The sequence below is a fragment of the Penaeus chinensis genome, chromosome 13 (genome assembly GCF_019202785.1).
Source record: "Penaeus chinensis breed Huanghai No. 1 chromosome 13, ASM1920278v2, whole genome shotgun sequence".
Taxonomy (NCBI): Eukaryota; Metazoa; Arthropoda; class Malacostraca; order Decapoda; family Penaeidae; genus Penaeus; species Penaeus chinensis.
Genome location: NC_061831.1, coordinates 8,368,675 through 8,384,937, shown reverse-complemented (window position 1 = coordinate 8,384,937; position 16,263 = coordinate 8,368,675). Strand labels below are relative to the sequence as shown.

Here is a 16,263-nt window from a genome sequence, read left to right as displayed (position 1 = left end):
TTTATATTTTTTGTGAAATGTCTCTACACATAGATGGCTCTGCTTTACCTGATTTCACCTTTCCTTGAATTGGCGGGAAAATGTATTTCTTACTAGTGCTATGAATATCGATGGTGTTATTTTTATTATAAACATTATAATTACTAATAATGTTAGAAACAATAGTAATAGCAAAATAAGATAACGTAAAATATTTTCGTAAACTAAAGAAAGGGGTAAACGGGCGAGACAGGCAGTACTTGTAATTGGCTCATTGGTAATTTAGTACAAGTGTAGCTATCTGTGTGTAAAAACAATAAAACAAGTAAACTCACAGTGGGCATGGCACGGATACGTGACATGCCCGTCGCGAATGTGTTAAAGGAAAATCGTAATATGAGTCGCAATATCTTATTCTTTTCATCACCAAGGGTGTAAAAAATGTGGTAACTAAGCTCGATCTTTTTTTTATACACACACACACACACACACACACACACACACACACACACACACACACAAGCGCGCACACATCAATCTGTCCATCTATTTGCAATTCATAGTTTGCTTTATGAAAGACGTTAATATATTATCTTCCACTGTTGTAGGACACTTGCCCTTAGCTGGAAAAATATTCAAATTTTACAGGTAAAAACAAATGATACTAAAAATTCCCTATTCGCATATTTCTATAACAAAGAACTACTTTCAGAACATGCAGTATCACCGAGGAACTACTGACCACATTTCCTTACATATCTTGCGTCACAAATCATGGTATATGTTCCTAAAATAAGTATCTGGCTCCCATTGTCTTTATAGCCATGGGATACGGCCAACATTTAACAAAAAAAAAAAAAAAAAAAACGTATCGATTGTACTTGGGCAATTCCTAACCAGTTTAAAGGCCCCTGGTCTTGCTTCTCAAACTAGGAATGGTTGTTCGTGCCCGTTGTATAGGCCACTGCCTCTCACCTGTCGTTTTTGCCTCGACCAAGGACTTCCCTCTGCCTCCAGACTCGTGTAACCTCAGCGAACATACATCATTGCTAGCTTAACCTGGTTCGCTTTCTTTGTGTCCTTCCTGTAGGGCACACATGGTCCACTGTATTTTTTTGCCGAGGCACTGAGGGATCCCCTTGGTAAATATCGATGATTGTTCGGCAACTTTTTTTTTTATGGTCGTATAATTTAAAAAAAATAAATAAGAAAGCAGGATAGGGGTCTTTCTCTCAGTCATGTTGCCGTAGTTTTGTTTATTTAATTTATGAATGTATTTACTCTTGCTACTTTACAGATCTGGCCAGCGACCTTTACAAGTCGTGAAATCTCTCAGCTTTTTATATTTTACTTCTCTCGTTTTATCCCTATTTTTTTATTTTCTTCTCTCCAACTAGAAACCAATGGTACAGGTATCTCAAGTCTAGAAACTTCCTGTTAGTATTTTGAAGAACTGGCATTATATATGTGTCCTACATACATGTTACCTTGCCCGTGGGTATGACCAGGCATTATTTTTTCAGTTATGGAACAAAATATGTGGGACAACCAGTTAGGATGCATCTTGTGCTGATATCATCTTAAGTGATGCGCAAAAAAAAAAAAAAAAAAAAAAAAAAAATGTAGGAGGAATCAATCATCGATGTCTAGTGCTTGATGTATGTTTCCGTTTGTAAACAATATCGTTCTGTCCCCGGCTGAAACAAAGCTGCACCTTCCTGTCGGAGCTCTCCTGAATTTACATACGTACAGAAAGTAGTTGCTTCACACCCACCCAAGGTCAGTGCGTTCTGGGTGACCTACAATCTCCCCCCCCCCCCCCCCCCCCCCCCCCCTCGAATAAGCCCTACGAACCCACCTACCTTTGCCACGGCCGGATGGATCAGCGGGCGGAAGCAAGCACCTGCGCCGGAGTAAAGCTGCTGCATAAATGGAGACCTCTCGTCAGACAGAAGGAGAGAGAGAGAGACGGCAGACAGACGAAGGCACAGGGTCTAACTCGTCACCAATCCACCCTCGGCACCTGAGGAGACTTGGGGTCTCTTGGGGGTCAAACATTTACCATCCATAATAAACCCACAAGCCAAGATCCTTTCATTCACCTGCACTTCACAAGTCCAGTTCCGTCTCACTGGCATCTGGCGACAGCGGTCTTACCTTCACACCGTTTCATTTAAATGTTTATCTGTATTAGATTTGTCAATTTCAAGTCATCCTTTTTTAAACTGTTTCATTATTTGTGGCGATAAGGGTTGCAAAGAAGTACTTCTATTCATCTGCAAGCACTCTGTCAATGTTCATAGCAAACCTCTAAGATTACATTTACATTTCTTAATAAAGACTAACTATAAAATGAATGTTAATGTCGCATGTGTTTATGTGCTTTGCGGTAAATTCGAGCAATGGTCATAAACATTCATGAAAAAATGGTTTTATAACTCTAAAGGCTTCAATTTGCCATGCATAAAATGGAATAATTTTCCTATCTGTCTAGATTTCTATCTGTATACTTATATGTTTCATTTTTATGTGACCAAAAAGATCAAAGCAATATTTAATATTGTATTCCTCTTCCTATTATTCTGCATCACTGTTTCTGTTTTGAATTATTTCGAATTGTAGGTATATATTTTCGAACTTATATCCAATATATTTACGTCTGGTATGTGCACACGCACGCGCACACGCACACGCACACGCACACGCACACGCACACGCACACGCACACGCACACGCACACACACACACACACACACACACTTAGCTTTTCTACGAGCACTAGTCTTTCACTCCTAGCTTACCTATACTTGCACTTGTCTTTTGTTTTTGTTTTTTTGCCATTGTTATATTTCCTATAGATAGTTAGTTTATTTTGTTTGGTGTTTAAATATGTTTATCTATATACAGTTTGTCTCTTTATTTGTATTTATATGTATATTTTCATCCCCTGACTGAATGAGAATCAATAAACCTATTATTATTATTATTATTATTATTATTATTATTATTACTATTACTAGTATCACACGCACACACTGTTATGCCATATAATTAAACCAACACTAGAAGACAACGGAGTTCATCTAGAATTAAATATCCAGCGTACTATTGTTATCCTTTCGTGGGAATTTCCCCGCGATGGTGGGAAAAGTCACTGAACTACACCTGCGCTCGTTTGACGGTAGTTAAGTCTTCCGCTATCCTCCTTCATTCATTTGTTCATTGTACGTGTTTATGTTTAGTTTATCTGTTTAACTGTTTGGCTTCTCATTTAAATTCATAAACTGAAGTTGATTAAGGATAATCTGAGGTGGTAAAATACGCTTAATAATGATCATCATTTAGTATATACAAGACATTTTAATTAGAGGAACTGTGTTAACAAATACACGATATAAACAAATAGAACAAACCAAAAATACTTGCGAGGAACAACACAATACATATATGTGAAATAAGGAGGTTTGCCAGCTGTTTGCGCGCCTCAGAGTCCAGGCCAATTCTGTCGTGTCATTCTACAGAACACGTAGCAATATTCCGGTTTCATGTCGATTTTCACTTAAACATTGTCAACATGGAACATCCTAAACATATTTTTTCTCATACACAACATATCGAACCAACCACCAAGAACAAGCACCACCACCTGTCAAGGAAAACGGGAATCCATCTACGGAATTGCCACATCCCCCTCCTAGAAAAAAAAAAAACTAATGTTTTTATTTAACTACTTAATTAATCTATGAATTAATAAAAAACAAACAAATCATCAATCAAGTCTAGAGAGTGTTACAGTGATAACACCATGTTTACCTTATATGTGTTTAATACTCAAATTGTAAGGTTCAAGCGCTAGACACCATCGTGTAAAACATTGATTTCGGGTTTTCATTTTCGGTACAAATGTTAGAGGGTTACGGTCACAGTACGATTTTATCTGCCGACCAGTGTTTTCTAAATATACTTCAAATTTCTGCAGTGACATGAGCAAAGATGTCTCTTCCTCAATTGCAGAATGATTACATTGGTGAGGTTTAAATGTAATGCACAGAATGGAGCACACCATCATCTCGTTTTCTGAAGAAGAACCGCTCTAGATGTCAATTGCATCTACTTGCAAAATGAAAGGTTTTTGAGAAATCAGGACCTTTTAACACTGGGTTGGAGACTAGAATGGCTTTAATCTTTTCAAAAGCCACCTGGCAGGCCTCTGTCCATGCCATCTCTCTTTTTGGACTGACCATATTTGTAAGTGAACTGACTACACTAGAGAAATTAGGGTGGAATCTCTTATACTAACCTGTCATTCCTAAGATCCGCTGGACGAGTGCTTAGTACAGACTTACTAGAAATACCGGTTTAGCGTGCCGTTTCACTTTTACTAAATTCACTGTGAGTTTGGCATCGCGGAATCGCTGAAACGGTGCTTTCAGTGTGGAGACATCATTATGGTCTTTATATCTGCCTTTCAACCCAGTCTTACGTATACCACTGGCAGGAGTCTCTAGAACACAAGGAGTCGACTTCGCACTGTTCCCATCTACATTTTCGCTAAACAACTCACTCAAACCATTTCCAACTGAGCATCTCCAGCCTCATCCAGGTCCGCCTCTGGTGTTTTCTGTGACTGGCTCCAAGTAACGGCACAAAATGGAAACAAATCTGGAAATTGTTTCTTCATTTCAGCAGCTGGGTCCTCATCTACAGGTTCAGAACATACAATAGGATCAGGCACAATTTTACGACCACCAAGGTCGTTCCCCAGAAATAGGTAAAGTTTCCTGTACAGCAACCGTAACTGGCCGAGAGAGTAAGTTCAGAATTCAAGTACACATGGAACAAGGGCACAGTGATCGATCCACCAATACCCCTTTTAACAATATTCTCCCCAGTGTAAGTCTTTTCCAGAAAAGGAACAAAATCCTTCAGAATTACTCTGCGAGAAACACCTGTATCACGCAGGATATTTACAGGAGCCGCCGCACTATTCTGAGACATAAGCACAAAATTATCAAACCTGAATGGTCGGAAACACGGCTAAGTATCCATTTCTCGGGCTCCCTGATCACCACACAATGTATCATCTGCTGAGGCAAAAGCAACATTAGCAACAGTTTTATTTTCATTAGCTCCTAACTTTTGCAATAAAGTTGCCTGGCTTTTTGCAGTAATGAAAAAATAATAACATTAAGTTTACCAGAGCCCACGAAACTATTCCCAGAAATACACTGGTTAACAGAAGGCTTAACACCCTTGACGCTGAGAATTAACCTGGACTGATGAATTAAATTATTTTCAGACAGAGCAGCAGCTCTTTCAAGTGTTATAACTTCTCTCTTACGGAGGCAAGTTCTAATTTCAGCAGGTATACCTCTTAAACTTAAGGGGAGAATGTGAATATTCGACAAAACCTTTGATTTTGTTCTTTAAATATGTTTCGAAACTTCGATCTATAAAACTCAGGAGTAATCAGATAGGCCTTGAGAACTGCCTCCTTAACCTGGAAAACTGAAGAAAAAAATTCTTCTGGATCATATTCATCAAAAACAGAAATAAGCTTTGCTACTTTAGCTACATCAAATTTACTTTCTACTTCCCTTTCTCTTAACTTAGCTTGTCTCTCGAGAAACTCCATCTGAAACTTCCTTTCCTTCTCTCTCTCTTTGTCTCTCAACTTGGATCATATTCATCAAAAACAGAAATGAGCTTTGTTAATTTACCTACATCAAATTTTCTTTCTACTTCCCTTTCATTTAACTTTATTTCCTTCTCTCCCTCTTTGTCTCTCAACTTCTCTCTTTCTAATTCTGTTTCCATCATTTTAATTTTCGTATCAGATTCTCACACAATTCAAGTGCCTCAGCGCTTATAATGTCGCAGTCAACACTAGTTTTAATAACAGCGAATAAGATACAGAAACATGTATTTCATAACGGTCACCAAGCGTGTGTGTGTATGTATGTATGTGCTGTATTATGTTTACATATGTGTGCGACTATATTTATTCCGTATTTATATTCATACTTTCATACTAACATAATCTTCGTCAGTTTTACATGTTTAAAACCGTAGTAAGCATGTTATTAAAAAGAGCATATCTTAATGGCCCATTTCTGTTGTCTTATTATTTAGTGACTGATTCACAAATTCATGTAGAATTATAACTATGTATGCACATTCTTACACCCACATATACATATATATTGTATGTATATACTATATGTGCATATTCTTACACACATACACACACACACATATATGTGTGCATGTACTATATAAGTATATTCTTACACACACGTATACATTTATATATGTGTATGAATGTATACACACATACATACACACAGCGAGTATTTATGTTTTAAAATGTATATAGAGATGGTGGTATAGCAAATTTCCTTTTGGGGTACAATGATACTGTAAGTCACTGCTCTATTTTATTATTGTATATATCTAGTGTATGTCTAAGCTCTGTAAACACATTCGGCTGTATGAGGAACTACGTTGAAAAGGGAGAAATCGACGCCGCTCCTGCGGAATGCGGAGGCGCATCTGTCAATCGCTGCACCGGAGTTCTGTGGAGTACGGGAGAACACGAAGCCGAACTCGGACTTGTACTTGTCTGTGTCAATGCAGGAATACACACAGGAATAGCTGTCGTAGTCAGTCTCGATCACTTCATAGGGAGCGGCGAAAACTGTTGGTAGAAGAAGGGACAACACATAATTACAAAGAGTCATTGGTCAATCTCGTATGTCTGGGTTTTACCATATGTATTCATGCATATAAGAAAAAATCGTTTACACCTACCAGAAGGGAAATCAATGAGCATATGGGCAGTTGGGAAGTCCTTTGTGGGATAGATCTTGCCCTGTAGTCTGAGATACTCGTTGTTGGGACTGAATCCAGCTGTGGTCACCTTAAAGCCGTAGTCAGAGTCAGAGTAGTCGTAGTTGGAGTGGATGCAGCGAGTGTATGGCTGGTAGGCGTTGTCGATGATCTTGACCTGATACCAACGACCAGCATACTGTTGGGAAACAAATGCTACTTAGACACTTGTAGACAATCGTGCAATAATCAATTTGTGAGTGAAGATTCTATTAGAAAGCAATACACTATAAGAAATCTTACTCTACGAAGGTCGAAGTTGTCTTGATTTGCTACTTTGGCGCAATTTCCAGGAGCTACGAAGTCTGGAATGCCGTCGGCTGAGACAAGAGCCACGAGGGCTGCAGCTACGAGTGTGTTCAACATGGTGGCTTGTCGGTCTGTCTCCTGTTAGCGAGTCCTTCTCTTTATATCTCATGACACACGTAAAGAAGCGAAAGAGGCGGAGCATCGAAGTTTACGAATATCATTTGAATTTCTGATTCATTACTAATCTTATGTTTGTAGTTTGATATGTCATTCAAAAGGTCTCGATTAATTCTTCGAAATATAGTTGTCTCTTTAAGAGTTGTTTTAATCTACGTAAATCTTAATCTCTAAATGATCAACATGAATAACGAATTGGAGGTGACTTGCCACTGTAAATCGCTCCCCACATATAAAGAGCCCTGACAATCCCCGACGGCATTCAGCCTGCAGGTTCATCATGAAGATTACATTGCTGTGTCTCGCTCTCGTTGCAGTGGTCGCTGCCGACAAGATCCCAGACTTTGTCGTGCCGGGAAAATGTCCTGCGGTAGACGAAAGAATGCTCTACGATCAACAGAAGCCTAACCATCAAAGGGTAAGTTAATTTCAAATGACTAATTTTCATACAAATACATGAGTGCATACGCTCAGTATATATGTATATATATGTGTGTGTGTATTTTATTTGTAAATACTGTTTTATATGTGTAAACACGAAAAACATATAAACGCAATCACATATATATGTATATATTAAATCTAATGCATACATTCGTGTATATACATATATATGTATTATGAGAAATGTGATTTCATATTGAACTTAAAGTTTCTATAGTCCATATTTTAAAATTTACAGTATGCTGGCACATGGTACGAAATTGCTCTCACAAACAACCCGTACCAACTGATCAAGCAGTGTGTCCGCAACGAATATACCTTTGGTAAGGCTTTTTCTTGCTTACATTCTTTTAGAAATTGCTCTATAACCCATGTATGTAAATTCTGTTTTCATTGTGCATTAGTGAAATATATACATGATAATCTATCCACAGATGGAACCAAGTTCAACGTTAGATCCACTGGTGCTGATGCTCATGGAAACGCAGTTACACGTAAGGGACAGGTTCTGCCGAATCCTTTCGGAGAACCTCACCTCTCCGTAGACTACGAAGCATGTAAGTATTCACAAGGCCTTCTTGCAATTACATATGGAACTGATGTGTATAGGTAAATCATTCAAGGAAATATATGATATAATTAACGGTACAACTTTCCTCTTTCCAGCCTGGATTGCTCCCTACGTGATACTGGACACTGACTACGAAAACTTCTCATGCATCTATAGCTGCTCGGGATACAACTTCGGTTATTATTCGGACTTCGCCTTCATCTTCTCCCGCTCACCAAGTCTCGCTGACAGATATTACAGGCGTTGTGAAGCCGCCTTCATGAACATCGGTGTTGACCCCTCTCGCTTCACAAAGACAACTCAGGGTGGATCCTGCTCCTACAACACTAACTATAGGTCTTGGTAGAAAATCAGTGACGTACACATACTGTATATGATTGCCTGTGATGAAATAAAAATTGATCTATTTGTATTTTTTCTTTACTCAAAAGTCAAATTCTCTAATAGTGATGAAATGCATTGTCAGCCTTGTATGAATTTGGATGTGTAAATTATTTTGATGTTTGCCCGAGGAAAAAAAAAAAAAAAAAAAATCAATTGATAGAGATACATAATACACAGATCTCTCCTATTTCACATCCGGGAAAGAAAACAACAATTTTGATCATGATGATACAAATAAGCCAAGACTTACCTAGAATGGTGTGATAGAAGCAACTTGCTTGGGTGCTCACCACTTGAAGTCCCATGATCCTCAACACCATATATGCAATATATACACATGTCTATGTATATGCATATATTTATCTATGTATTTGTATGTATATACACTAATACATGTATATATATTATGTATATATAAATTATGTATGTGTATATACATATTCATACATATATACCCACATATATATATGTACGATGGCCGCTCATTAAATATTTCCCCTCACCCACTTCCGCTTATCATTGTTGTGTGCGGCCATTCAAGTATAGAAAAAGAAAACACAGCTCCACTGGTTCCATTTTCACACTTTATTACACCTTCTCCACTATAACAGAAAACATGTAGTAAGGACTGGAAATCAACACATGACCTACAGAGATGTGTATCATCATGCATATATAATGCATATATACATATCTATATATAGAGGTAACGTATATGTATATATGGTATATTTATATGTATATGTATACATGTATTATATACATATATATGCATGCATATCTATATTGAGAGACAATGTATGTATATACAATATATCTGTATATAAAGGTGTGCATATATATACGTATATATACATATATGTGTGTGTATCTATCTATCTATCGATGCATATCATAGTTGCATATACAACATGTATGCATACTATATAATATATATATATATACATATATATATATATATATATATATTGTATGTAAATTATATGTTTATTCATTTATGTATGTATATATATTTCATATATATATACATACATATACAGTATATATATTGTATATATATTCATATGAATATATGATATATATTTATATAGCATATATACACTATGTATATGTACGCACGCACATCTATATGCATACATGTGTGTGTGTGCGTGTGTGTATATATAAATATATATATATATAAACATGTATTCTACTATCTAAATATGTATATATATACACACATATGTGTATATATAATATACACTTATACATAGACATAAATATATGTATTTATTATGTATATATCTATCAAGCAACCTTGATAGATATATACATATCTATATCTATCTATTGATAGATCTATCTATCAATCTATCTAAATATAGATATATAATGCATATATATATATATACATACACACACACACACACACACATATATATATATATATATATAAATAAATCTATCTGTCTATATATAATATACATATATTATATATACACATTTTTGTATATATGAAAACAAATACACACACATACACCTAAATGCATGTATGAATTTACTGAGGTATGTATTATATTTACGTGTGTTATTATACTTATATATGTATCTATATGTATACTTTCATAATAACATCATCAGTTTTCACATGTTTAAAACCGTAGTAAATGTGTTACTCGGAATCTGTGGTTAAGAAGAGTACTTTTAGTATCTGGAAGGTTCATTTTCTGTTATCGTATTATTCACTAATACACAAATACATGTAGAAGTATTACCATATGCTTATTCTTACAAACACACATACATATATACATACGCACAAACATACATATATGTATACAGCGAGTAGTCGCATTTTAATGTATATAGAAATGAATATAGTAAAGTTCCTTTCGTTTTGGGATACATTGATACAGTAAGTCACAGTTATACTTTTATTATTATGTAGATATTTGGTGTATGTTTAAGCCCTGTAAACACATTCGGCTGTATGAGGAACTACATTGAAAAGGGAAAAGTCGACGCCGTTCCTGCGGAATACGGAGGCGCATCTGTCAATCGCTGCACCGGAGTTCTGTGGAGTACGGGAGAACACGAAACCGAACTCGGACTTGTACTTGTCTGTGTCAATGCAGGAATACACGCAGGAATAGCTGTCGTAGTCAGTCTCGATCACTTCATAGGGAGCGGCGAAAACTGTTGGTAAAAGAAGGGACAACACATAATTACAAAGAGTCATTGGTCAATACCGTATCTCTTGGTTCTACCATATGTAATTATGTATATAAGAAAGAATCGTTTACACCTACCAGAAGGGAAATCAATGAGCATATGGGCAGTTGGGAAGTCCTTTGTGGGATAGATCTTGCCCTGTAGTCTGAGATACTCATTGTTGGGACTGAATCCAGCTGTGGTCACCCTGAAGCCATTGTCAGAGTAGTCGTAGTTGGAGTGGATGCAGCGAGTGTATGGCTGGTAGGCGTTGTCGATGATCTTGACCTGATACCAACGACCAGCATACTGTTGGGGAACAAATGTTACTTAGATACTTGTAGACAATCGTGCAACAATTAATTTGTAAGTAAAGAAGCAAATGGAAAGCAATACACTATCAGAAAACTTACTCTACGAAGGTCGAAGTTTTCTTGATTTGCTACTTTGGCACAATTTCCAGGAGCTACGAAGTCTGGAATGCCGTCGGCTGAGACAAGAGCCACGAGGGCTGCAGCTACGAGTGTGTTCAACATGGTGGCTTGTCGGTCTGTCTCCTGTTAGCGAGTCCTTCTCTTTATATCTCATGACACACGTAAAGCAGCGAAGAAGGCGGAGCATAGAAGTTTACGAATATCATTTAAATTTCAGATTTTTACTAATCTTATCTTTGTAGTTTGATATGCCATTCAAATGTTCTAGATTAACTCTTCTAAATATAACTGTCCTTTTAAGAGTTGTTTTAATTTAAGTAAATCTTATTATCTAAATGATCAACAGGAATAACCTATTGGAACGTGACTTGCCACTGCAGATCGCTCCACACATATAAAGAAGCCTGACAATCCCCTCGGCATTCAGCTTGTAGGTTCATCATGAAGACTTCGTTGCTGTGTCTTGCTCTCGTTGCAGTGGTCGCTGCCGACAAGATCCCAGATTTTGTCGTGCCGGGAAAATGTCCTGCGGTAGACGAGAGAATGCTGTACAGTCAACAGAAGCCTAACCATCAAAGGGCAAGTTAATTTCATATAATAATGTAACTAATTTGGATATAAATATATAAGTGCATACGCTCAGTAGATATATATGTGTATGTATGTAAATACATATTTCTATATATGTGTACACACGTACAAATATATGGACACATGCATTTATATATTTAATTTAATATATACATTCATTTATATACATATATATGTATGTATTATGCGAAATGTGATTTCATATTGAACTTCAACAGTTATTTTAGTCCATATATTAAAATTTACAGTATGCTGGCACATGGTACGAAATTGCTCTCACAAACAACCCGTACCAACTGATCAAGCAGTGTGTCCGCAACGAATATACCTTTGGTAAGGCTTTTTCTTGATTACAGACTTTTAGAAATTGCTCTATAACCCATGTATGTAAATTCTGTTTTCATTGTGCATTAGTGAAATATATACATGATAATCTATCCACAGATGGAACCAAGTTCAACGTTAGATCCACTGGTACTGATGCTCATGGAAACGCAATTACACGTCAGGGACAGGTTCTGCCGAATCCTTTCGGAGAACCTCACCTCTCTGTAGACTACGAAGCATGTAAGTATTCACAAGGCCTTTTTGTATGTAAGTAGATATGAAATTAATATATATATATATATAGGTAGTTCATTCAAGGATATATATGATATGATTAACGGTACAACTTTCCTCTTTCCAGCCTGGATAGCTCCCTACGTGATACTGGACACTGACTACGAAAACTTCTCGTGCATCTATAGCTGCTCGGGATACAACTTCGGCTATTATTCCGACTTCGCCTTCATCTTCTCCCGCTCACCAAGTCTCGCTGATAGATATTACAGGCGTTGTGAAGCCGCCTTCATGAACATCGGTGTTGACCCCTCTCGCTTCACGAAGACAGCTCAGGGTGGATCCTGCTCCTACAACACTAACTATAGGTCTTGGTAGAAAATCAGTAACGTACATATAATGTATATGATTGCCTGCGGTGAAATAAAAATTGAACTATTTGTATTTTTTGTTTACTCAAAAGTCAAATTCTCTAATAGTGATGAAATGCATTGTCAGCTTTGTATGAATTTGGATGTGTAAATTATTTTGATGTTTGCCCGAGGAAAAAAAAAAAAAAAAAAAAATTGATAGAGATACATAATACACAGATCTCTCCAAGTTCACATCCGGGAAAGAAAACAAAAATTTTAAACATGATGATACAAATAAGCCAAGACTTACCTAGAATGGTGTGATATAAGCAACTTGCTTGCGTGCTCACCACTTGAAGTCCTATGATCCTCAACAGCATATATGCAATATATACACATGTCTATGTATATGCCTATATTTATATATGTATTTGTATGTATATACACTAATTTATGTATATATATTATGCATATACATATATTATGTATATATAAATTATGTATGTGTATATACATATTCATACATATATACACACATATCTATATGTACGATGGCTGCTCATTAAAGATTTCCCCTCACCCACTTCCGCGTATCATTGTTGTGTGCGGCCATTCAAGTATAGAAAAAGAAAACACAGCTCGATACTCCATTGGTTCCATTTTCACACTTTATTGTACCCTCTCCACTATAACAGAAAACATGTAGTAAGGACTGGAAATCAACACATGACCTATAGAGATCTCTATCATTATGCATGTGGGTTAATGAGCTCCCCTCGTATGCATAAGTATGTATAAACATATATACATATATGTATATATAATGCATATATACATATATATATATAGAGATAATGTATATGTACATATGGTATATTTATATGTATATGTATACATGTATTATATACATATATATGGATGCATATCTATATTGAGAGACAATGTATGTATATACAATATATATGTATATATAGGTGTGCATATATATACGTATAAATACATATATGTGTGTGTATCTATCTTTCTATCGATACATATCATACTTGCATATACAACATGTATGCATACTATATATATATATATATATATATATATATATATATATGTATATATATATTGTATGTAAATTATATGTATATTCATTTATGTATGTATACATATTTCATATATATACATACATATACAGTATATATATTGTATATATATACATATGAATATATGATATATATTTATAAAGTATATATACACTATGTATGTGTACGCGCACACATCTATATACATAAATGTGTATATGTGTGTGTGCGTGAGTGTATATATATATATATATATATAAATAAATATATATACATATACATGTCTACAACTATCTATATATGTATATATATATGTATATATGATATACACTTATATATAGACATGAATATATACTTATATTATGTATATATCTATTAAGCAGTCTTCCTACCTATCTATCTATCAGTCTATCTATATATAAATATATAATGCATATATATACATATTTACATATATATCTATATATCTATATATATCTGTCTATATATAATATACATATATTATATATACACATTTGTGTACTATATATGCATACAAATACACACACATACACCTATGTGCATATATGAATTTACTGAGGTATGTATTATATTTACATGTGTGATTATACTTATATATGTATTTACATGTATACTTTCATAATAACATCTTCATCACTTTTCACATGTTTAAAACCATAGTAAATGTGTTACTCGGAACCTGTGGTTAAGAAGAGTACTTTTAGTATCTGGAAGGTTCATTGCCTGTTATCGCATTATTCACTAATGCACAAATACATGTAGAAATATAGCTGTATATGCATATTCTTACACACACACACGCACACATATATAAGCACACATACATACATATATACAAATATATATACACACACACAGCGAGTAGTCCCTTTTTAATGTATATAGAAATTATTGTAGTGAAGTTCCTTTCCTTTTGGGGTACATTGATACTGTAAGTCACAGTTATATCTTATTATCATGTAGATTTTTCGTGTATTTCTATGCCCTGTAAACACATTCGGCTGTGTAAATTTATATATGCATACAAACACACACACACACACACACACACACACACACACATATATATATATATATATATATATATATGAGGCACACACGCTCACCTATATGTATGTATGAATTTGCTGAGGTATGTTTTTTATTTACATGTGTGCGATTATACTTATATACGTATTTATATGCACAATTTCATTATAGCATCATCAGTTTTCACATGTTTCAAACCGTAGTAAACGTGTTATTCGGAACCCATGGTTAAGATGAGTTCCTTTATGATCTTGAAGGTTCATTGTCTGTTATCGTATTATTCACTAATACATGTATAAGTATAACTATATGTATGTTCTCACACACACATATATATGTACACACATACACACATACATATATTCATATACACACACAGCGAGTAGTCACTTTTCAATGTATATAGAAATGAATTGATACTGTAAGTCAGTTATATTTTTATTATGTAGATATTTGGTGTATGTCTATGCCCTGTAAACACATTCGGCTGTATGAGGAACTACGTTGAAAAGGGAGAAATCGACGCCGTTCCTGCGGAAGACGGAGGCACACCTGTCAATCGCTGTAGCGGAGTTCTGTGGAGTACGGGAGAACACGAAGCCGAACTCGGACTTGTACTTGTCTGTGTCAATGCAGGAATACACGCAGGAATAGCTGTCGTAGTCAGTCTCGATCACTTCATAGGGAGCGGCGAAAACTGTTGGTAGAACAAGGGACAACATATAATTACAAAGAATCATTGGTCAATATCGTATCTCTGGGTTCTACCATATGTAATTATGTATATAAGAAAGAATCGTTTACACCTACCAGAAGGGAAATCAATGAGCATATGGGCAGTTGGGAAGTCCGTTGTGGGGTAGATCTTGCCCTGAAGTCTGCGGTACTCGTTGTTGGGGGTTAATCCAGCTGTGGTCACCCTGAAGCCATTGTCAGAGTAGTCGTAGTTGGAGTGGATGCAGCGAGTGTATGGCTGGTAGGCGTTGTCGATGATCTTGACCTGATACCAACGACCAGCATACTGTTGGAGAACAAATGTTACTTAGATACTTGTAGACAATCGTGCAAAAATCAATTTGTAAGTGAAGATGCTGTTAGAAAGCAATACACTATAAGAAAACTTACTCTCCGAAGGTCGAAGTTGTCTTGATTTGCCACTTTGGCGCAATTTCCAGGAGCTACGAAGTCTGGAATGCCGTCGGCTGAGACAAGAGCCACGAGGGCTGCAGCTACGAGTGTGTTCAACATGGTGGCTTATCGGTCTATCTCCTGTTAGCGAGTCCTTCTCTTTATATCTCGTGACACACGGAAAGCAG

General features: G+C 35.9%; 5 protein-coding genes across 5 annotated transcripts; 2 read left to right on the top strand and 3 right to left on the bottom strand.

The window, feature by feature from the left end:
* Positions 1 to 6,403: 6,403 nt before the first annotated feature.
* On the bottom strand, positions 6,404 to 7,244 carry LOC125031803 (crustacyanin-A2 subunit-like). The gene is made up of 3 exons (XM_047622763.1): positions 7,111 to 7,244; positions 6,790 to 7,006; positions 6,404 to 6,676 (listed from the first exon to the last, which is right to left on the bottom strand). Exons 1-3 carry the CDS (start codon positions 7,231 to 7,233, stop codon positions 6,444 to 6,446), a joined length of 573 nt encoding a protein of 190 aa, XP_047478719.1. The 5' UTR covers positions 7,234 to 7,244; the 3' UTR covers positions 6,404 to 6,443.
* Positions 7,245 to 7,571: 327 nt separating this feature from the next.
* Positions 7,572 to 8,716, top strand: LOC125031492 (crustacyanin-C1 subunit-like). Its single transcript, XM_047622302.1, has 4 exons — positions 7,572 to 7,711; positions 7,976 to 8,060; positions 8,172 to 8,294; positions 8,404 to 8,716. Exons 1-4 carry the CDS (start codon positions 7,574 to 7,576, stop codon positions 8,652 to 8,654), a joined length of 597 nt encoding a protein of 198 aa, XP_047478258.1. The 5' UTR covers positions 7,572 to 7,573; the 3' UTR covers positions 8,655 to 8,716.
* Positions 8,717 to 10,594: 1,878 nt separating this feature from the next.
* Positions 10,595 to 11,432, bottom strand: LOC125031494 (crustacyanin-A2 subunit-like). Its single transcript, XM_047622305.1, has 3 exons — positions 11,299 to 11,432; positions 10,984 to 11,194; positions 10,595 to 10,870 (listed from the first exon to the last, which is right to left on the bottom strand). The coding sequence occupies exons 1-3, from the start codon at positions 11,419 to 11,421 to the stop codon at positions 10,638 to 10,640; spliced, it is 567 nt and encodes a 188-aa protein (XP_047478261.1). The 5' UTR covers positions 11,422 to 11,432; the 3' UTR covers positions 10,595 to 10,637.
* A 327-nt stretch (positions 11,433 to 11,759) lies between these two features.
* On the top strand, positions 11,760 to 12,911 carry LOC125031491 (crustacyanin-C1 subunit-like). Its single transcript, XM_047622301.1, has 4 exons — positions 11,760 to 11,898; positions 12,159 to 12,243; positions 12,355 to 12,477; positions 12,599 to 12,911. Exons 1-4 carry the CDS (start codon positions 11,761 to 11,763, stop codon positions 12,847 to 12,849), a joined length of 597 nt encoding a protein of 198 aa, XP_047478257.1. The 5' UTR covers position 11,760; the 3' UTR covers positions 12,850 to 12,911.
* A 2,462-nt stretch (positions 12,912 to 15,373) lies between these two features.
* Positions 15,374 to 16,213, bottom strand: LOC125031493 (crustacyanin-A2 subunit-like). The gene is made up of 3 exons (XM_047622304.1): positions 16,073 to 16,213; positions 15,758 to 15,968; positions 15,374 to 15,644 (listed from the first exon to the last, which is right to left on the bottom strand). The coding sequence occupies exons 1-3, from the start codon at positions 16,193 to 16,195 to the stop codon at positions 15,412 to 15,414; spliced, it is 567 nt and encodes a 188-aa protein (XP_047478260.1). The 5' UTR covers positions 16,196 to 16,213; the 3' UTR covers positions 15,374 to 15,411.
* Positions 16,214 to 16,263: the final 50 nt, after the last annotated feature.

What these genes read in the sequence shown, in the direction of transcription:
- LOC125031803 (XM_047622763.1), bottom strand. Translation starts at nt 7,233, where the DNA reads ATGTTGAACACACTCGTAGCTGCAGCCCTCGTGGCTCTTGTCTCAGCC. An exon ending in ACAACTTCGACCTTCGTAGA is followed by an intron (nt 7,007 to 7,110) that starts GTAAGATTTCTT and finishes GTTTCCCAACAG; the next exon opens with TATGCTGGTCGTTGGTATCA. An exon ending in GCTCATTGATTTCCCTTCTG is followed by an intron (nt 6,677 to 6,789) that starts GTAGGTGTAAAC and finishes TTCTACCAACAG; the next exon opens with TTTTCGCCGCTCCCTATGAA.
- LOC125031492 (XM_047622302.1), top strand. Translation starts at nt 7,574, where the DNA reads ATGAAGATTACATTGCTGTGTCTCGCTCTCGTTGCAGTGGTCGCTGCC. An exon ending in CCGCAACGAATATACCTTTG is followed by an intron (nt 8,061 to 8,171) that starts GTAAGGCTTTTT and finishes ATCTATCCACAG; the next exon opens with ATGGAACCAAGTTCAACGTT. An exon ending in CTCCGTAGACTACGAAGCAT is followed by an intron (nt 8,295 to 8,403) that starts GTAAGTATTCAC and finishes TCCTCTTTCCAG; the next exon opens with CCTGGATTGCTCCCTACGTG.
- LOC125031494 (XM_047622305.1), bottom strand. Translation starts at nt 11,421, where the DNA reads ATGTTGAACACACTCGTAGCTGCAGCCCTCGTGGCTCTTGTCTCAGCC. An exon ending in AAAACTTCGACCTTCGTAGA is followed by an intron (nt 11,195 to 11,298) that starts GTAAGTTTTCTG and finishes GTTCCCCAACAG; the next exon opens with TATGCTGGTCGTTGGTATCA. An exon ending in GCTCATTGATTTCCCTTCTG is followed by an intron (nt 10,871 to 10,983) that starts GTAGGTGTAAAC and finishes TTTTACCAACAG; the next exon opens with TTTTCGCCGCTCCCTATGAA.
- LOC125031491 (XM_047622301.1), top strand. Translation starts at nt 11,761, where the DNA reads ATGAAGACTTCGTTGCTGTGTCTTGCTCTCGTTGCAGTGGTCGCTGCC. An exon ending in AGAAGCCTAACCATCAAAGG is followed by an intron (nt 11,899 to 12,158) that starts GCAAGTTAATTT and finishes TAAAATTTACAG; the next exon opens with TATGCTGGCACATGGTACGA. An exon ending in CCGCAACGAATATACCTTTG is followed by an intron (nt 12,244 to 12,354) that starts GTAAGGCTTTTT and finishes ATCTATCCACAG; the next exon opens with ATGGAACCAAGTTCAACGTT.
- LOC125031493 (XM_047622304.1), bottom strand. Translation starts at nt 16,195, where the DNA reads ATGTTGAACACACTCGTAGCTGCAGCCCTCGTGGCTCTTGTCTCAGCC. An exon ending in ACAACTTCGACCTTCGGAGA is followed by an intron (nt 15,969 to 16,072) that starts GTAAGTTTTCTT and finishes GTTCTCCAACAG; the next exon opens with TATGCTGGTCGTTGGTATCA. An exon ending in GCTCATTGATTTCCCTTCTG is followed by an intron (nt 15,645 to 15,757) that starts GTAGGTGTAAAC and finishes TTCTACCAACAG; the next exon opens with TTTTCGCCGCTCCCTATGAA.